The following is a 22,422-nucleotide window of genomic DNA, read 5'->3' as shown; positions in this document are numbered from 1 at the left end:
AGCCACGCTTGGCTGTGATTGACAGCAGAGTAGCTGTTGAATAGCACTCAGAGAGCGTAGCACAATTTCTTTTGCCCACTTGGCTCCTGGCTATGGAGGGCTGTGGCATCGTCAGTATTTTATCTTGCACTGTCTCAGCACTAGTGTAAATAACTTGCACCACCAAGACGCCGACCATTTTTCAGAATTTATTCTTAACCGAGAAGATTTATGGAGCCTAATTACAGTATAAATAGCAGAGTATGGGGACATTTGAGATGACACTGAGATGACTTCCTGATGTTCCTGTGCTGTGTTGCTGTCCACACTGCAAAAGCTGTAGACAAACATTAAATAAAAAAACGGGAGGACACAGAGAGAGAGAGAAAGAGAGAGAGACCCCAATCCAGTCGGCGCTGAAGTCGAACAGCTGCGAGCGAATGAAAATTAGTGATGTTGGTGCAGAATATGTCCACTGATGCCAAACCAGAATGGAATGTTAACTACTCCTACAGTTTTCAGTCCCACGCAGCGCTGTTACATTTATTTAAATTGCAAGTCATAGATACCTCATTGTCTCTATTTGTGCTTGTCACTGATTTCAGTTATAATATGTTTTAGGTGAAATGCGTAGCAACACGATTTGAAGTCAAATCATACCCTATCAGTGTGTAATTATCCACATCTATGGCATTTGGCAGACACCCTTATCCAGAGCGACTAACAACTAGAGGTCGAGTGATTAATTGGTTTTGCCAATTATTCGGTATCAATAATTGCTGGAACTATCGGTTATTGGCAAAAATCCATACCGATGGTTTTCTAGCTTCCGGTCCGCTGTCATTACGAGAGCGGCCTCTAGAGGTGACTCACTGACACCACATGCTTTTTGTTTTTGTTTTTTTTTTTTTTACGTGAGACTGCGTGCTGCACGGAGAGTGCTATAGTATATTATATTTATTATCTATAATCTACTAATTATATACTTATATCTATTAATGAATATATTCATATTTATTTTATTTAGCGCATTTTCAAGATTCCGTAGTGTTTATTTTATTATCGATTGACCTCTTCTTACACTTGAGGGTAAGGGCCTTGCTCAAGGGCCCGGCAGTGGCAGCTTGGTGGTGCTGGAATTTGAACTTGTGACCTTCCGATTCACAGTGCAGTGCTTTAATCACTAAGCTTCCACCTTCACTAATCCAAATGACAGCCTCCGTCTTATATACTACATTATATGTGGCTTAAAATATACAGCTTGTTAAATCAGGAGCTATTTTCTGTTAAGCACCATTTAAATTGTGATTGAGTTTCAGGAGAATGTACACTAAACAAAGTGTACAACACAATTGTACAGGACGTCTCTGCATGCAGTAACATTTCATTGTCCCTTCAGTCTCCTCACCTCACCTACATCAGTACCTGACTTTACTCACACCCCTGTGTCTGATGAGCACAGATCTCCACAAGCACACTCCAAAATCTAGTGGAACATCTTCCCAGAAGAGTGGAGGGAATTATCACAGCAAATGGCGACTAAATGTGGACGTTCAAAGAGCGTACGAACATACGGGTCTTATGTTCAAGTGTCCATAAACTTTGTTTTAGATGGGAAGTTGTAAAATAGGATTTGATTGCCTACAGTGTAGTGTAGGCCTAGCAGGTGTAGTGTGTGTGGTGTAACAGTGGTCTCCTGGCACACTGAGAGAATGCACCCGTCCAGGATTGCACAGTTAAACACCAGGTGGCTGAGGCTTCAATGCCATATGGTTCTACTTCAATAATGACATTTCACAGTATCTGTTTTGAGATTACAATGCACACACTTTAGCTTGTACTGTTTTAAGCGTGCTATTCAAGCTGAACCTCGTGCTCAGGCTTGTATTGTGCTTGTGTGTGTGTGTGTGTGTGTGTGTCTTGTAATCTTTACAAAAATAAAACTACCAGATCCTTTCGGGATGTTTTGATCAGTTGAATAGGACATAACCATAAAACAATGCTGGTGTTGTAAAAGGCATGAGAAGAGACGTGTAACTGCTGCTAGGATTTTCAGATGATATGAACGTGTCATGTTTTTAACAGCGTTTTGACTATGACATTTTTGCCCTCGTTTTCTCACACGCACTCTGATGAATGACACGACGGGATTCGGGGACCTGCTGTGCGTGACAGAGACCGGGGAGACTGCTTCAGCCTCATGGAAGCAGCTTCACATGACTTTGTGGCATGAAGCATTTTCTTGTGTCCATGATGAGATGGAAAATTGTGGACATCGAGGGGGATGAAAACACTGTACAGCGCGGTTACCATTTTTAAAGTAATTCGATTTTTTTTCATGTTTTTAAAGCTGCGGATAAACACGCGGATTTAGTGCGAGGAAAATCTAAGCAGAAAACCACGATCACGATACTGTGCGAGATTTAATAAATAAATACGAGTGAGAATAATTGCATTTCATTAAATGAGTAGTTTCCCATAACCTACACTACACACTGAACTCACTGTATTTGCATTTTGATGTTATATGGCAATTAAATGCACTAAATGGGTTTAGATTTCACAGATATTCTTGAGTGCAATTTCAGCAATAAAATGTAAATTTAAGAATTTAAAAATCATTTGTTTATTTTAGGAGACCCGTCTTATTTTCTCTCTCGAATTTAGTATTAGTCTTTAATGAAGAAAAAAGTACTTAATATCCAATTACTTATCCAATCCAATTACCAAAATAATCGATAGCAGCAGCCATAGATTTTATGCATTTTTGGAAAAGTATGAAAAAGTATACAATTTAATTTGAGTGATTTTTAGGTCTTTATTATGTTAATCCAGATCAATATTTGTTTTCATACTATTACCCTGTTCGGTTTTCTAAAATATTCAATTAAGAATTTGTGGAAAAATATTTGTTATGAAACTAAGGCCACGCTAATCCGGATACATTTGAAAACGGCCTTTTCGTCACACTTTTGTTTTCAGTTCGTTCTCAAAAACTGCTCACGTCCGAGAACGCTCACATCTAAAACGCGTCATCGTTTTCGAACGCCTCCGTTTTCACAGTCCACACCGCGACATTTTTGTTTACTAAAACCGCTAAGTTGTTCAGGTCATATAATGTTGTGAGGCAGCAGTTGCCATGACAGTACAGCGCCCCCTAACGTGCGATAAACACATCAGAGATTCTGAATCTGACACACATCAGAGATTGTAACGTAACACGCTGTGGTTGGAATTTAGAATCGTTTCAGATGTTAAATACGGTTTAATAAATCTTTAGGGAAGTCTGCATTTTTGTCTCTGGAAAAGTCTGGAGATTCGAAATGAAAAATGTGTAGGAACCCTAAATGCGGGATGTTTTTGAAATGGTCAAAAACATCCCCCACACACACGTTTAGGTATTTGATTTGAACATAAAGTTACTGATGAAGGGTTTTGATTGGTTAACTGCATAAATGTACAGGTGTAGTGTTTTTGCTTTGCAGAGAACACAATCGGTTGCATTTTGTGTGAGAAATTGCTGAGAATTTGCTCCCTAACCCACAATCATATATACTTCCGTAGCAGTGTTTCATTTCATATCATTTTCATTCTTAAAGCGCCGGAGAGCAGCACCAACTTTTGCGGTATGATGTGTATCAGTACGTTTTTGTCATTACTGTAAATAGGCTATATTTTTTTCTTTCACAAACAAAGGAATCTGCTCTCGTTTTGTTGAACTGATTGTTTTAAAGGTTAAAGTGTCCCTTCTGCGAAATGCTTATTTTTACATTCTTGCCATGGAAGCAATATGCTGGAGAAGAGTGGATAGTATTGTGGTGGGTGCTGCTCAGAGTCGCTGGTCTCCGTGAGCCACCCTTTGATCAGCACGAACGAGAAGGAGAGCTGCGGGTTTTTTTTTCTTCCCCTTTCCCCGGGAGCGCTATCATACCGATTTATCACTGGCTCCTTGTTCAGCTGTAATTAGGACAACTGCTGCAATTGTGCTGATGACTCTTGACCGTATGATTATGAATATTTCATAGCGGTACAATCTTTCAGTTTGACAAACGGCCTCGATAATTAGGGCACAGGGTATATACTGCCGCTTTTTCTTTCTCCAATTACAAAGCTGTAATTAAAAGACAGGAAATTATTTTACCTAAGAAAGTCTTACTATTGGATGCTTTGTTAGGGTATTGTACCTGATTCTTGATTCTGATTGGTCAGAAATTGATATAAAAATTTTTTTTCCCGAACAGCAGCCCTGCCATTACTGATTCTGCTTGATCATGTCAATCCACCATTGATTTTTTATGATTTTTTAATAATAGCACATCCATTCACAGAGCGACTCTCAACCTCTGGCAACAAGCTTGGGGTGTATAACATCCTTCATGAGAAATGTAATAAAACACTCAGGGTAAAGCTATAGCAGCGGATAACTCATTTTAGAAAAGGAAGTCCATTACGTGAAACCTCTTCCAGAAAGTTTACAGACGGTGTGTTTCCTGCAAAACCACTAGACAGTCAGCATTCGGAGATTGTGTGACTGTCTAGACATGTAATCCTCACAGGGAAAGTGAGCCGTATTCTACAGTGCCATTCATCACTCATAAATGTTCCAATCGGCATGTTCCGATTTATGTACGTACTGCGTTTAGCTCAGACCGGGTCATTCTGATATTTATTCATTACTGCAGTTATGAGACGATTTTGTAGTAAAGCAGCATTGCGTAGGGGTTGGAGTGTAAGGATCAGCTTTATTGTTTTGTATTGCATTGTTTGATACACAGATTTTGGTGATATAAGGAAATAAATAACGATAGTTGACTATTCAGAGCACATCCACATGAGCACACGAGTGTAGAATTATATTTTTTCCTTATATGACGAGCATCATGCCGGTTCTAATAAAAGGTCAACCGATTTTACAGAAATCGATAGATAGGTAGGATCATACTTGCCAATAACCAATTAATCATAACCAATTGGATACTGGATAACAAAGACCAACATAAAACTCCATGTAAAATCATCCTGAAATTTATAAAAATGTAATATAAAAAATAAATGCATTACTGAATCATGAAAATGAAATAATGAATATATTAATGAATAATTAAATAATTAATAAATGTTAAATAATAAATACGCAGTGTCACGTAAAAACAAACAGCACGCGGTGCTAGTGATTCACCTCTAGAGGTCACTCTCGTAATGACAGCTAACCGGAAGCCGGAAAAACTATCTGTTTTGATTTTGGCTGATAGACGATTGTTCCAGCGATTAACTATCAGTGCTGATTCATCGTTAAAAATCTTGAAGTTTAAATTATTACAATTATCTCTCCATGATATATGAATTAAAATTTTTTGCTGCAACTAACAACTATTTTGAAAAATCGATTAACCGGACGACACGCTCCTCCCTTTTCCGCGTAATCAGATAAAAACGAAATATTTTTTTAAATGCGATGTTTTGCTTATTATAACTATATAAAACTGTAATTCAGGGTATTTATGTATAAAAGTGTACTTAAAAAATGAAAAGTCACATGTTGAGTTGTCTTTAATTTAGACATTTTATAAAGTTTATAGTAGCTGCTTGTTAAGGAGGGCATGGGGGATTCTCCTTTAACAAATTCACTCATGCTGCTTTATCAATTTCATTCATTCATTCATTTTCTCCCGCTTATCCGTAATTCGGGTCGCGGGGGCAGCAGTCTAAGCAGACCCCCGCCTTCTGCCCAATCCTCACAGCACCGTCCCTTACGGTCCCTCCTGCAGGTGGTGAGCCCACGGGAAGGCGGCCCCACGTCACTCCGACCTTGATATTTCCCTCGTAAGGGACCCCCGGAGCATAGAGGGTTAAGGGCCTTGCTCAAGGGCCCAAGAGTGGCAGCTTGGCGATACCGGGGCTTGAACCCCAGACCTTCCGATCGGCAACCCAGCGCCTTAACCGCTGGAGCCACCACTCCCCTGCTTTATCAATTTCTTTCTGTAAATTAACAAAACCGCATTTGAATATGCAAGATGAAGCAATTTGTGTAAATCAACATTTGTTTTTAATGATAATTGCTTATGGCAAGTTGACAACCATGCATAACATATCAATATAATAATCAATATAAAATATAATACAACAATGTTTTGAAAACAGGCATTTGAAAGTAGTAAAGCCGCAGTAAATCACGTTTGAAAACAGATAAGTTACTGTTGTAGTAGACAAACGCTATAAAAAGAGAATGGGACTGAGAAACGCAGTAAGCTAAGTTCAAAAGCATTTGGCGAAAACCACAACAGTGACTAAAAATCTACTCGTTTACTGCCGCTGTTATTTGCTGCTTTTGTTTTAATTGAATTCATCACCGTGTCGCGAATGAGCTGATTGCGTAACCTGATGCTCGTGAGTCACGACAGAACAGATCCAGAGCGACTGTCCTGAAGTCACAAACGGTTTACACAATAGAACTTCATTAAACTGCACCATTTTCACATGATGAGATTCTGCAGTTCTGCTCACCGTGCTGATGTTTTCACCTTCATCTGTGACACCAGCGTCTTTCCTTTTAGCGTGCTCGTGCATCACTGTGCTACTTCATCCCACAGAAGCGCCGCTTTGCATAATTTGCAAAAGTTTTTTGTCGAATTTAATATACAATGCTCCCCTGACTTGGGACGCACACTTCTTCCTGCTGCCGGTTGATAGTGGTGTTTGTTTACAAACAATTTCTTGTTGCAGCCCAAAAATTTCGAGGTTGTATGAAATTTTCTTTCACTTGAATTACGAGACCCATAGGTACTCCAGCATGACGGCGCCCCTGTGCACAAAGCCAGATCTATGAAGATATGCTGTACATATGTTGGAGCGTGGTGTGGAAGATTTCGAGAGGCCTGCTATAGATCTCTGACCTCAACCTAATGAACACCTTTGGAATGAATTGGAACACTTACTTTACCCCAGGCCTCCTCACATCACCTACATCAGTACCTGACTTGTGGAGGTCATTATAACAGCCAATGTGGACTATATTTGGAATAGGATTTTTGAAGAGCACATACCAATCTAACGCTCAGATGTTCACTAGCTTTTTCCTCATACACTATATAGCACCATCCTCATCTCCTCAGTGTTCGAGACGGGTTCAACCTAAAAGGTTATTGTGCTGAGACGGACCTACTTTTGTGCCGTCAGACTGTGATGATGCATAAGGTATGAAAGTGGCTGCAGATCTGACCTGAATGAATATTTGAAGCTTTCCAGAGCGACCGGGAAGAAAAAGAACACTGTGTATATAGTGGAGTGTTCGTGTACATTTCCTCCACGAACTCAATTCTAACTCGAATCTTTCAGGGTATGTGATGTGCTTAAACGTTTTAGGAGTCAAATGCTAATCGGAAAAGTCATTGCATTCGTACATGATTAGGTTTTATTGCACAGTGAAGCCCGTGTTCAGTGTGTGGTATCAATTCCACAGGCATTAAATTATATCACAGGAAAAACACATGTCTCCATTTATATTGAGGATCAACAGCAGATTTTTTATGTATTTTTAATAAAATTTTCATTATAGTTTATGCACATGTTGGATTTGTTCTGAGATGTTCGATCAAACTGTCAGCTTTTTAAACTGTTCATTACACAGATGAACGTTTCACCACCTGCTGATTTCCGATTGTATATATTTATATCCTAAAGCAGGGCAGGTGATGTGTACAGTAATTTTCAGCACAAAACATTTTGCCTTTTCCTCCTTTGTAGTTAAAGTGCCACGTGTTTATTTAGCAATTAAGGACGATAAAAACTCTATAACTCCACAACAAAGCGGTGCCGCTTCAACAAAAATGGAAGTCTTACGCAATGTGCAGCCCACTGTATAATTGCTTTCTAGTCGGAAATAGTTTATACGGCTTCATTTCATTCCAGTCTGCATCGCTATAGTTATTACACCGATTCAACAACCAGCATCGAGCTGCATTTCTACATCCTGCCACCAAAAACCATCCTGCCACCATCTTCTCAAGTCAAGAAGCTTTTATTATCATTTAACAATCATATACAGGTGACGCAGTACGCAGTGAAATGACCCTGGTGCTACATAAAACAACATCCTAATTTTCTCCTCCAGTAACACAGCTGTCCCAGTGTTCCCAGCTCTGTATAGTCCCATTCCATAGCAATCAAAAGCTACACCAATCAGGAGAACCCCTCCACACATGATTTTCTTTTCTTCTCCTCCAGCCTTGTCCTTGAGCGTGGGAGTCTGTGGCTTGAACCAGAGCACAGAACTGTGGTGAGAGTTTTACAGGCTCTCTGAAGTGACCTTGAGCGATTGAATAGATTTAAAAATGTTTTATTTACTTTTTTTCTTTGAGGCGAATTTAAGACACAAAAAAACATGTTTTTCATACTCCTGCACTTGTGTTCTCCTGCCGTGTTTTTGTATTCACTGTAACGTAGAAAATCCCTTTATGTAGGTTGGCTTACTTTAGCGGTTGAGCTTTCTCTCACTCACACACACACACACACACACACACACACACACACACGCAAACACTTAATGCTCACCTGAGTAACCAGTAGGAACTATTTTTCCAATTTTAGTGACCAACAAAATTTTCATTAGTGTTATGAGCACAGGTTTTGTTGTTTTTTTTGTGTGTGTGTGTGTGTGTGCGTGTGTGTGTGTGTGTGTGTGCGTGTGTACACTATATAAGCAAATATATAATGTCTATCATGTATTAGTGCAGATCTGACATCATCTACAGCTTAAACTACCACTGAAAACGACACTTTCATTTTAAAGAAGTGGCGAGAGGTGAAAAGCTTTAAATTCTTTCACATTAAGAGCATTCCTGAATCCTAAACTCCGTTTTCTAAAAAGATAAACAGATTTGCTATTTAGCCTTAAATCAAAAATAAATAAATATATATATATTTAGAATAACAGCTTCAAAAGTTACATCGAAGCACCGTCTATACAAACCAAACAGCAGCACCTTCCTATAAATAAATGCATCACCGTAGGGGAAAGGAGGTGTCTGAGGGGTGAGTTTTGCCTAGTGATGGGATGAGGAAGTACATGGGGATGTGGTGAGGAAATTGAGTTGAGCAAAAGCATCATTACAATTTTGTATTTTGGTGAGGGGGGAAAAAAAAAACTCTAGTGAGCATTCTTGATAAAGCCAGGCAGATGCTGCAGGATTTCAGTGACCAACAGAATTTTTCCAATTTCAGTGACCAACAGAATTTTCAATAGTGTTATGGGCACAGGTTTTGTTGTTGTTTTGAATGTGTGTGTGTGTGTGTGTGTGTGTGTGTGTGTGTGTGTGTGTGTGTGTGTGTGTGTGTGTGTGTGTGTGTGTGTGAAAAGTCTTTTTCCAGACTTTTCTTCTCAATTCTTCACGTTCTTACAGAAGACCAGTGTGTGTGTGTGTGTGTGTGTGTGTGTAGGGGTTTTTGCTGTATTACAGTGCATCCTTTTTTTTTTTTTTTGCTGTATGCACATTAGACTTATTCCAAAATGGTTTTAATTCATTATTTCCCTCAAAATTCCACAAACAAAACCCCATAATGACAACGTGAAAGAAGTTTGTTTGAAATCTGCAAGTGTATTAAAAATAAATAAAAAAACGGAACAAAAATTGCCATGCCAATTAAAATTGAGCTCAGGTGCATCCTGTTTCTACTGATCATCCTTGAGATGTTTCTATAACTTGTATGGAGTCCACCTGTGGAAAATTCAGTTGATTGGCCATGATTTGGAAAGACACACATCTGTGTATATGAGGTCCCACAGGTAACAGTGCATGTCGGAGCACAAACCAAGCCATGAAGTCTGAGAAATTATCTGTAGACCTCAGAGACAGGATTGTGTCGAGCCACAGATCTGGGGAAGGGAACAGAAACATTTCTGCAGCATTGCCTGGCGTTTGCCAAAAGGTACCTGAAGGCCTCTCAGAACTTGATAAACAAAGATTGAACTTTTTGACCTGAATGCCAAACGTCATGTCTGGAGGAGACCAGGCACTGCTCATCAAATGGCCAATACCAACTCTACAGTGAAGCATGGTGGTGGCAGCATCATGCTGTGGGGATGTTTTTTTTCTAGCAGCAGGAACTGGGAGACTCGTCATGATCGAGGGAATGATGAATGCAGCAATGTACAGAGACACGATTGATGAAAACCTGCTCCAGAGCGCTCTGGACCTCAGACTGGGGGGATGGATCATCGACTCTGTGCATGTGCTTGAGTGGCCCAGCCAGAGCCCAGACTTTAACCTGATTGAACATCTCTGGAGAGATCGGAAAAGGGCTGTGCACCGACGCTCCCCATCCAACCAGATGGAGCTTAAGAGGTTTTGCGAAGAAGAATGGGAGAAACTGCACAATAATAGGTGTGCCAAGCTTGTAGCATCAAACACAAAGTAAAGACTGTAGAATTATGATGAAAATAATGAATTGAATCCATTTTGGAATGAGGCTGTAACAAAACGTGCAAAAAAGTAAAGGAGATCATCTTTAATACTGAAGATCTTTTCTGCTTGTCCTCCTCACACTCATAAAGATGAATAGTTTAACGTGGTAACGTCACTACTGCTTGATGATGTTCAGTCAGTAATTAGTATTGATTATTATCTTCGTCCTGCCACGTCTTTAGATGTCTCCTGAGCTCCTGAGTCAGCACACGTATCACATGTACACACTCGCACTTGGTGTCTCTCACACACAGGTCATTACACACAGCTCACGTATTGACTTTTGGCAGGACATAGAAGAACCGGAAGTATCAGATGATCACAGCTATCTTTGTTCTGTGAAGATTAGGCATGTGAGCGCTCCACACACACACACACACACACACACACACACACACACACACACACACACTCTGGGCACAAGGGCTGTGTTCCTGTGGTCTGTAATTTTTGAGTTGGTATTGTGGTGCTGTAGTAGATAATATTTACTGAACACTGTGACTCTACTGAGGGGTCGTTTTCTGTCATTTTCAATTCCAACAAGCAGCAACATCTGAATCACAGCCTGACATTCCACAGCCCATGTTTCAAAGTGCTGATCCGAGCACACAGCGCCCTTCTGAGGAACTCTAAGTGAAGAGCACAATACTTATTATATATGGAATTATATACATAACAAAAAATTGTGAAACAACTGAAAAATGTCATATTCTAGGTTCTTCAAAGTAGCCACCTTTTGCTTTGATTCCTGCTTTGCACACTCTTGGCATTCTCTTGATGAGCTTCAAGAGGTAGTCACCTGAAATGGTCTTCCAACAGTCTTGAAGGAGTTCCCCGAGAGATGCTTGGCACTTGTTGGCCCTTTTGCCTTCACTCTGCGGTCCAGCTCACCCCTAAACCATCTCGATTGGGTTCAGGTCCGGTGACTGTGGAGGCCAGGTCATCTGGCGCAGCACCCCATCACTCTCCTTCTTGGTCAAATAGCCCTTGATGCCTTCAGTGTGACTCTACAATTTTCATAGTCATGAAAATAAAGAAAACTCTTTGAATGAGAAGGTGTGTCCAAACTTTTGGTCTGTACTGTATGTGTGATTCTTTTTTTTAAGTAGTTAAAAAGAAGGTTTTGGGCTCATGATAATTGTAATAGATCTCAGTGTTTAATGTTATGCTATTAATAGATTGGTGTGCTAATAGTAACATTTGTGTCTTTTCACATAAACTGAGATGATTAAGCAAAGAGTCTTGTGATAAAAATAATAATAACATTATAGCTGTAATAAATCATAATACTTTGGATACTTAAGTACATTTAAAGGCAAAAACTTTTGTTTTTTTGCGAAGTGAAAGTTTAAAGGGACACGTTTACTTTTACTCGAGTCATATTTTAGAGTGTATCTGCTTTAGTATCTGCTTTGTGTATTTTATCCATCACTGCTGTGCACAACGCCGGCTCCATGCAGATATGCTTTACATGGGTTGAAGTGGAAGGTATTGATTGGCCTGCTTTAGAGCTTTGACCTCAACCCTAATGAACACCTCCTGTATAAATTGGAACACTGACTGCAACCCTGGCCTCCTCACCTCACCATCTGAAGGAACGCAGATCCACTGGAACATCTTTCCATAAGAGTGGAGATTATATTAACAGCTAATGGGAACTGAATGTGAAATGGGATGTTCAAAAAGCACAAATCGAATCTTATGGTCAGGTGTTCACCAACCTTTGAGCATACGATTGATTGATTGATTGCTAGACAGACAAATCTCCACAACCACACATTTTTAGATGCAGATCTGACTTGCAGCAAATAAGCATTAACGTTATTCATTGTTGTAAAATGCTGTGTGCTGTACAGTGGCACTTGCGAAGCCCAGACAGTTACTACGCTAAAGAAATCATCAATTCTTTACAGTGTTGAATTGTAGTCGGGATGATGAGCCGCGTTATGCAGACAGCTGGTCGTTTTTTTGGTCTCAGGGCTTTGGTCTATACACCTACTTTAACTTCTCACTTACACGTTCCATCCCTGTTTATGGCGTGCGGTTAAATCAGCATGGCTTTGTGCTCTGTATAAAGTGTAGCAGTATCTGTTAATGGCTCGGATAATATTCAGATGTTATACTGGATTAAAATTACCGTGTTGCTAAGTTACTCGCTGTTGTCCCACTGTTGTTGCTGTGATTTCAGTCCAAAATAGAAGTATCCTATACTGTCCTTTATCTGTGAAAGTGTGTGTAATATATCTATATCTTTTTTATGTCCCTTTTTTTTTTATTACTGTGGATTCAGTATATATTAAGCATCAGTAAAGCATATTTATTATTGATGCCACTGACAGATTTATCCATAAACGGCTGAACACGGGATGCTTTTTTTAGACGAAAATGTTCTTGAAGATCGTAACACTGACCATAACGCTGTATTTATTTATTCATTTATTTATTTATTTATTTTCCTTTGCACTTAGACACTTGATCAGTTGGTCAACAATAAAACCCTGTGGACATTGCATACATTTTTAAAGCTTCATAGAAAGTAATTTAGAAGTCGAGTTTTTGAGCTTGCCTCTGCCTTCACAGCTGGTAATATTACACCCACCCATGTGCACCATTGCCCTAAAGAGGTGGAAATGCTCCAAACCTACTGTACAATTCTATTTTAACACTTTAATCAAATATATGTCTAAAATAAAATATTTATAGAGAGCAGTTTTTGTTTTCCAACTTCTATACACTCTACTGTAGGTGAAACTCTAAATATAGACTCATGGCAGCTCTCACGCACGAGAACGTCCTGTGGAGCATCTGTGAAGAGGAAGAAGAGCAAGTTGTGTGCAGCTCATCTGCAGGGTGCAGTTGTTAAAAAGTGTTGACACTTGTCAAGTAAAAATATCCATTTGTGTTACCTTGACGCACGTTCTGCTGCGTGAGATGTTTGAGATTTTGGCTCGAAAATCCACATGAAAGCTCGTTTTGCACCTAAAGCTTCGACCAATACATTTTGTTTTAATAGATCAGCTCAGTGTCTCTGTCCATGGTGCTAATTTCTAAGCAGTGATGCTTTCTGTTGGTGATGGTTGTGTGTGGAGATAATCATGAGCTCTGTTGACATCACGCTAATATTAGGATCTACTCTGACAGACTGCGGCTAGACTGTGAACTTACACCAGCTGACTACTAATGCAGCAGCCTGTCTGCTTTTTTATTACAATTGGATGCTAGTAGCTATCAGTAATTAGTATTTACCAGCCATAATTAGCTTGCTAGCATTGAAGGAAAGAGACACACTCACTCTCTTACTCACCTTTTAATCAAAGCATCTCTAAAGCTCAAATCCGCCACTAAAGAAAATGAAATACACTTTATTCTTCCCAGTCATGTACTGCCCACTTTAGGCAACTCCGTTCCCACCATTGGCTCTGCTTCTTGTGTGGGGGAAGGTGATGGTTTAGTGGTTAAAGCATTGGACTTTGGATCTTAAGGTTGTGAGTTTAAATCCTAATCACACCAAGCTCACGTTCTTGGGCTCCTAAGCAAGCTGCTAATCCCCATAGCTGCTCAGTTGTACGAATGAGATAAATGTCAGTCGCTCTGGATAAATGCAAATCTTGTTGTTAACAGACAGAACCAGATGTGGACTTGTGCTGTTCGAACCGAATACGATTCTGACATGTGCTTCTGCTTACCACACTTGTAAAGAGTGTTTATTGAGATACGCAATCGACTATAGTTTTCCTGTTAGCTCGAAGTTTGTCCTTTCCATTCTGTGTGTGAAAATCTGAAGACCAAGGTCACATATGACATTTTTTATATTCATTGCTATTGAAATCAAAACATTTACTTCTGCATATGGTCAGTGAGTGAATCGTACCCATAAACGATTAATCATCCACAAAGTTTCAAAATGGATACCAGATAAAAAACATAAAAACATTTAATGTAAAACAGTACTGAAGTTTATTACAAAAAATTGTATTGAATCATGAAAATGTGCTAAATGAAATAAATATGAATATATTGATTAACAAATATAATGCAGTGCGCAGAAACAAACAGCACCCAGTGTCAAGGATTTGCCTCTAGAGGCCGCTATTTTTGCCGATAGTTTTAGCACAAAACTAGCTGGTATCAACTATCAGTCCCTTGACCTCGATTAATAACTAAGGGAAATTTTAGTTTGAACATTTATTATCAAATAGAGATAAATCATATTAAAATTACATTTTAAAAATAGCTCTTTGGCATTGTTCAGAGGGCCGTACCAAATATGCAGTTTGGAGATCCTTGGTTTAAGGCATTGGACTTTGGATCTGAAGGTCATGAGTTCAAATCCCAGCCTCACCAAGCTGCCACTCCAGGGCCCCTGAGCAAGGCCCTTAACCACTCCTTTGCTCAGTTGTATGAATAAGACGTATGTAAGTCGCTCTGAATAAGGGCCTATGCCAAATGGCATAAATGTAAATATTTGTGCATTCTTACACGCTGCATGATTCTATGCATTGCTCTGCTGGTGGCACGTGATTGGCTGATTGGACGGTTGCGTGGCAGACCAGGTGTGCAGGTGTTCCTAATAAAGTGGTCCTGGTTGGGAGTTTTTAAGGACCTAAATGTCACAGTAAAAAGTAATGCTTTATTATTGTGAAATCACACACACACACACACACACACACACACACACACACACACACACACACACACACACAGAGGATGAGTCAGGTCTTAAATGAGAGAGCAGTTAGTGCGCTATTTTGTGTGTGTGTGTGTGTGTGTGTGTGTGTTTGTGTGTATGCAATTTGAGAATTGAATTAAGCTGGTATGTGGTTTTCAAATAAGGTGTGTGTGTGAGAGAGAGACCTAGTTTTAACACACATGACAGCTACATCATCTTTCTCTCTGTGTATGTGTGTGTGTGTGTGTGTGTGTGTGTGTGTGTGTGTGTGTGTGTGTGTGTGTATATATAAGGTGGCCCACCCCTCTATTATCCAGGCTTTTCCTGTGTAAATCCCTACAGGAAATGACACGTGTAGTCTGCCTTCTCTCGTCATAGTAAAAGCGAGGGAATGGACAAAAAGCAGAAAAGGAATGAAAAATGAATAGAAGGAGAGGGAGGCAATGCGCATCATGCTGATGTGATGTGACAATCGAGTTGCTCATGTGAGAAGAGTTACCATGGCGATTCCCCAAGCCCACAATCCATATTTAATGCAACTTCACTTAGTTACTCACCTTTCTCTCTCTCTCTCTCTCTCTCTCTCTCTCTCTCTCTCTCTCTCTCTCTCTCTCTCGCTCAGTTGTCTTGCAGGAACAGTTCTGTTTGAACAGTCACATAAGACCGTATTTCCCAATTTCACTGTGTTTCTTGTATGCTTTCAATACATAACACTTTCAGCTCTTTGTGCTTTGCGCCTGGATTTTCCACAACAGAGGCAGTACGCCGTCCCATAAAAGTGTTCTAGAAACAGCCGCCAGCAACGAGCTGAAAGAGACGGCGATAAAATTTACGCCTCTTTCCCCCATTTGGGGGTGCAGTTGCTGGATAATAAAACACAGCAGAGCCTGCTGTCAATTAATCATTCGAATCAATAGCAGCAAAACTCAAGGTCGTGCTCCTGCTGAAGTTCCACTCCTAATCTAACACTCAACCCAATTTAGTCAATCAGCCCCTTTTCAGACAACCTCAGCATCAGATCTTGGCGTACCGCAGTGCGAAGCTGCAGAAAGAGCCTAGCATCTGTCTCGTTTTGTGTAACCAAGCCGTTTTAAGAACTTCCCCAAGGCTTGAAATCTATCAGAACGAGCCATCTCGAATTGTTTTCTGTACCGCCTGGTTTCTATATAAATGATGTAACGCACTAGCTGGAGAAAGTAGCAGTCGTTTGGAAACTGGAATCGGAACAGATGTTTAATGTTGCTCTGAGCTTTCAAGAGTCCATGAAGTTCAGTGTGCTGTTTTCCCCAAAAACAACGTTTTGTCGTTCTTTTTATTTATGTCACTGCAGTGGAACATTGTCATGCTGTAGTTTCTTTATCGAGTGCCGCCTGCCTCAGGACACACGGATCTTTAAATAGTGACATTGTGAAATCTCTGAGCGTATGAATGATCTAATGAGTTTTTTTTGTTTGTTTGTTTGTTTTTTGTTTTTTTGTAGGTTATGCGCGTCTGTAGACCTTGGTGATTCAGATGAGACGAGCCAATGAGAGGATGGCCAGAGGTCACATGATCTGCAAAGCCGCCATCCAGCTGGTTCTGCCGATGCTGCTGAGTGTGCTGCCACTCACACACACTCAAAGTCAGTCTCTCTCTTTTTTTCTTTCAATATATCTCCAACACACACACACGCACACACACACTCGCGCGTGCATTTCCTCCACCCGGTGCGGTTCTTTAGGGAGGTGAGAACACAGCAATCACACTCCTGTGCGGAACAAATCAATCGAGAGCGCGGTCTGAGCGAGGTGGTCTCGGGCCGCTTCCGAACGAACTCTAACACAATTTGATTGCGCTGAGAAAATCGTTCAATCCAGATACAGGAAGTGATGTCATGAGCTGTAGGTGAACCGAGCACTGATTTTTGTTATTTGTGTTTTAATAAAAGTCGAACTGATCTGTGGGTGAAAGCAAACAAACCCCCCTAATAAAGGGGTGTCATTGTGATATGAGAGTCCTAGCGAACGTTCCAGCATCCCTTCAAATCCTGCTATTACACACAGACCTCATTTTAGAGCAATTTGACCCGATTGGTGAACCATAACCACTTTTACATTTACTGCTCTGAAAGACTTCGTTCTTCTTCGATACATGATCAGCACCACATCACTGGCTCTTTCGAATGATACGTCATCTCGAGTTGTAAGGGAACATCTCCTCGTTCAAAAACCTTGAATTCGTGGGTGTTTTTTCAGGAATAAATCATTTATGCAAATTCACGCTGTGTAAACAGGATGTCACGATTTTATCTGTTGCAAACACACACACACACACACACACACACACACACACACACACACACACCTCACATGCATTGTGCTAAAATGCCTTTGTTCTTGATCAGAGGAGCAGGAAGGGGATTAGTGCACTGAGAGACCACTGTGCCACGTCTTCCTCCACTCACCCGATTAATACGTGCGCCAGGGAGCGAGGGAAGCTGCTCGAGTGCATATGGTCCGAGCAGATTTTCCGCTTTTAAACGGGGAGCTTTGATCTTAAACCGTGATAGTGAGTCGAATTCTCCTGTGTCTGTTGTGATAACCAAGAAACAGTCACGCTCTTTCAGTGATGAAACAGGTTTAAACGAAGGCTTTTTAAATAAAGGTTGTGCCGACGACCCGTTTGTATTGGATCCCAGACATTATACACTTGCGAGTTTGTATTTCATACAGCCATATTTTTTTGTTTTTTGTGACTGACCGTGAAACATCTCGATCTCACTTCCTCCATTTCAGCTCCACCTCGTTTCACCCGGACACCCACTGACCAAACAGGCGTGCAGGGTGGGGTGGCCTCGTTTATGTGCCAGGCAACAGGAGACCCACAACCTCGAATCTCCTGGAGCAGAAATGGCAAGAAAGTCACCAACCAGAGATTTGAGGTGAACACACACACACACACACACACACACACACACACACAGTAAATCAGGACTCTGGAATTGAATTCGTACAAACAGACACTCATATTGACTGCCTGAGATAAGCCTAAAGGTACCTGCTGACATCTGTTTCTCCCCCACACACACACACACACACACACACACACACACACACACACACACACACACACACACACACACACACACACACACGCACACACAGTGTCAATAGGGCCAGGCTATATCTAAATATGATTTTTTTTTTTTAGGGAATCTTTTTGACCCTGTATGGGAATAATAGTTGAATTTGCTTAATCAGCACTAATGGACTGAGAATCTCTATTAGGAGTTTAACGCTACACGTATTCCTACAGAACTATTTCAGCGCAGGGCTTTTGCTTCGGTTCCCTCAGGAACATATCAAGAGTTCGGACTGCAAATTGGTTTAGTTTCCTCCTCTAATTTTTGAGCGCATTTCTTGTATAAATATTAAACTAGAAAACATTTACAACAATGCCAGGGGTATAAAAAAGAAAGTAAAGTAAGCGCAGTGTCGCTGTGGCTGCTCACTCTGTACCGGAAATACGATACGAGGGAGTGAATAAAGGGAGGAATGAAGGAATGAAGACATTTGTTAAAGTATGCTGAAATAGGTAGAACATTTAAGTAGATCATATCTCTAGAAAATTCAATATTAAATTAAAACACACACACACACACACACACACTCACACACACACTCTTTTATACTGTACATATCCGTATTACCCAAATTACCCCATTTGTGGGGTCTAACAAATGTAAACTATGTAGTATATATTTTATTTAATCGATTGAATTTGTTCCAATTTTTTCGATTAAACAATTCAGTCAATATAATAGTGTTTTTGCATTAATTTGGATAACATTTTATAAAATATTATTTCATATATTATTTAACCCAGGAGGCCATTTATTTACAATTGTTTTACCATTTTTAAACTGTTGATGTTAACAAATGTTCATAAACTGCGTTAATAAAAAACCGACAAATGGTTTGCTGATTGGACCGTTGGGTGTCTGACCGGATGTGCAGGTGTTCCTAATAAAGTGGTCCTGGTTGGGAGTGTAAAGGATCTTTTAAGGACCTGACTGTCACAATGAAAACGATTTATTATAGTAGAACCAATAATGCACACACACACACACACACACACACACGCACACACCCACACACAAGCACACACACTGTAACTGTACCAAAACGTGAATTTTGTGTGTACCGTTACACCCCTGATTCTCTACACACACATCTCTCTGATCTTCTCTGGGGAATCAGTTGACAGGAAACTATATAACAGGTCTCATGTGGAAGATTGAGGTCAGTGGCATCAGTGTTTAACACCTTCTCTGTGCATGTCATCCTTTCTCTCGCCTCAGTTTTCTTCTTTCACGTGTGCAGTTGATCTTCCCTCTCTCCCTTTCTCTTTCACACATCCACGATTCTCCTTCTCTCATGCTGCACTTTACCTTCTGTCTGTACAGACGATCGAGTTTGAGGACGGCTCCGGCTCGGTCTTGCGCGTGCAGCCGTTGCGGACCCCGCGTGATGAAGCGATATACGAGTGTGTGGCGTCTAACGACGTCGGCGAGATCAGCGCCTCCACCCGGCTCACGGTGCTGCGCGGTAAGCACTCGCTTTTATTCATATAAAGAAGAGATTTACATCACCAACTTACCTTGCAGTTTTTTTTTTTATTCGGCCTACTCCGCTACTCCAGATGAATTCCGCGGGGGGGCATTTCCCCCGGAGGATCTCCAGCAGAGGAAACAGTTCAAAGCACTTTTGTTGCTTTATTCAGCTTTGCTCTTTGTTTGAAGGATTCAGATGTTTTACCACCTCAGTACCATTCAGTGATTTCTGTGCTATTAGTTATTTTTGCCACAAAAAAAAAATGCTGCTTGTTTATTTCCTGCAATTGACCAAAAGTCCATTTTAACCAACCAATTTCAGTCAACTTAAAAAAATCAATCAAGGAAATTCAAACCAGTAGTGTTATAAACATTAATTTAGCTTTATGCATTCTTTCCATTCAGCTTAAAGTGCTGGAATAAATCAGTGCTGCTGAAACTACTAGTTGGAATGGACTTTCAGCATGTTTTGCATTTGATCTCTTAAATCCGATCCATTTCCAAACCGCAGAGGAAACGTTAATACCTTTCTTTGGCACAAGGCCATCCTGACGTGAAGAGCCGCTATCAGACACTATGTCTACATGACATTACTTCAGAGAAAGCTTTAACACGTGAGCGTTTAATCATCATGTGGTCATTATTATTCTGTCATTGGTGCACTGACAATGTATCTGATTTAAAACGTAAATTCGAATGAAAAAGATCGCTGCGCCCTGCCTAATGTGTATTCTATCTGTCTAATAATACAGAGGACCAGCTTCCTCCCGGCTTCCCGTCTATAGACATGGGTCCTCAGCTTAAGGTGGTGGAACGTTCTCGCACAGCCACCATGCTGTGTGCAGCCAGCGGAACTCCTGACCCAGAGATCACATGGTTTAAGGACTTTCTTCCCATCGACACCCAAACTCACGGACGAATCAAACAGCTGCGCTCAGGTACGGCCTGGATTTTACTACAATTTCTCATGAGCAGTAGAACGTGTGTAGAGGTTCAGGCAAATACAAAGTACAGCATGGAAGAGAAAACGATTACGTTTCTCACAACTAAACTTTTGACTGCAGAAATAAATAAGAAACTATTAGCCTTTAATCACAGACATTATGCTATAGATATATTTTAAAGAATATACTGTGTCTGTGCATTGTGGTATTTGCATATTAGTAGCATAAAAGTTTTTTTTTTTTTTTTTTATTGTTCTCGCTTTTTTGTCTCATCTGGCATGAGAACAGCACCAAAGTGCATATATTCTGATAGTGTCTGTGTTTAAAAACACAAAAAAAAAAAAACCAGATAGAAAAAAAAAATTGATTCTTGTTATTGCACAAGATACAATGAGTGTCAGTCCTCATGGTCCTTTGAATTAAGTATTTAAATTGTAAACACAAGCGATCCGCCGAAATATTAAAGTATTGCCCTTTCAAATCTAAAGGTATTGCACATTCTAAGTCTTAATACAGATTTTTTTGGGGGGAATAAATAATTAATAAATGCGATGTAGAAGTCTGTGAAGTGTATAAACGTAAGTGTGTATAATTCAGTTTAAATTTTATTGCTGCTGAATGGAATAATATTGATTCTTTGTCTATAACATCAATTTTAAAAGTAGATTCTGTATTAGGAATTTCTTTTTAATGTTGGAAAAGAAATCTGACCCTGGGACCTACAAGGTATTGGGTTTTTTGCAACATTGTATTATGTATGTCAGTATGATGACATAAAGGTCATGGTTTTTCTCTCATTTTTCACATTTTGTAGGCAACCAAATATTTTGGGGGAAAAATGTTTGAAGGCTAAAAAAAAAAAATCAAAATAGCTAAAGATTATTAAATATGAAATCTCGAGTATGTATATATCTGGTTCTGAATGAAAGTTTTTGTTGCTTGTATACTGGTATTATTTAAAAAACAAAACACACACACACACACACACACACACACACACACACACACGCACTTAAACACACAATCTCATACACACTGTTTTTCCTGTGAAAGTGATGCATGTAATGTCTCTCTCTCTATGTTTTGATCGACAGAGTCCTTTGGTAAGTCCGTTACTTTAAGGCACAAACATACACATTGCTACGATGACACACACACACACACACACACACACACACACACATATACACACACACACACACACACACTCCTACTGTAGTTTCCTTAAACTGCATGATGACCGTTTGATTTGGCTTGTACCCACAGAGATATAAAATATATATATATATATATATATACACACACACCTCCTTTGGACACGCACATAAACCCACACCCTATGCGCTGTGAATACACACCCCCATCACTTAGAGGTAGTCATTTCCACCCGAGTGCTACCCCCTCACATGTGCTACTAAACTTGTGTCACTCTCACTTTCCCTAACTGTCTCACTTAGAGGCTCACCTCTTACCATCAGAGTACCTTCGTCTATACTCTTTCTCTTCTCTCTCCCTCTTTCTCTCTCTCTCTCTCTCTCTCTCTCTCTCTCTCTCTCTCTCTCTCTCTCTCTCTCTTTTTGTCCCTGTCTAGCTTGCTGAAACTTTATGCATATTTTTTTTTTTTAATTGCTGAATGTTCCGGTGGATTCTCCCTCGAACCCGAGGCTTCCTCGTTTTAGCCCCTCTCCCGTGTGGGTGTGAATCTGACTGTCTTGAGTGTTAAGCCACGTCTATTACTGCGGGAATTCCCAGGAAGGGACTTGCTTCTTGCTCCCCCTC

The 22,422-nt window shown here is 40.2% G+C and overlaps 1 protein-coding gene across 8 annotated transcripts in view; it reads left to right on the top strand.

Moving 5' to 3' along the window:
* ptprdb (protein tyrosine phosphatase receptor type Db) overlaps nt 1-22,422 on the top strand; it is an 80,010-nt gene that overhangs the window by 24,939 nt on the left and 32,649 nt on the right. For 5 of the 8 annotated variants that reach the window (XM_083532690.1, XM_083532695.1, XM_083532688.1 and 2 more), the window contains 4 exons: nt 16,589-16,729; nt 17,883-18,028; nt 19,553-19,694; nt 20,452-20,637. In XM_083532690.1, the coding sequence (XP_083388816.1) occupies nt 16,621-16,729; nt 17,883-18,028; nt 19,553-19,694; nt 20,452-20,637 (583 nt within the window). In that variant the 5' untranslated portion in view covers nt 16,589-16,620. Of the gene's footprint in view, nt 1-16,588; nt 16,730-17,882; nt 18,029-19,552; nt 19,695-20,451; nt 20,674-22,422 lie in introns of all 8 variants that reach the window. The other 3 variants (XM_083532689.1, XM_083532691.1, XM_083532692.1) reach the window with 1 other exon arrangement.

The sequence above is a fragment of the Silurus aristotelis genome (genome assembly GCF_946808225.1).
Source record: "Silurus aristotelis genome assembly, chromosome: 27".
NCBI lineage: Eukaryota > Metazoa > Chordata > Actinopteri > Siluriformes > Siluridae > Silurus > Silurus aristotelis.
Note: the sequence above shows the minus strand (reverse complement) of the source record. Positions and strands in the feature narration are given on the sequence as shown.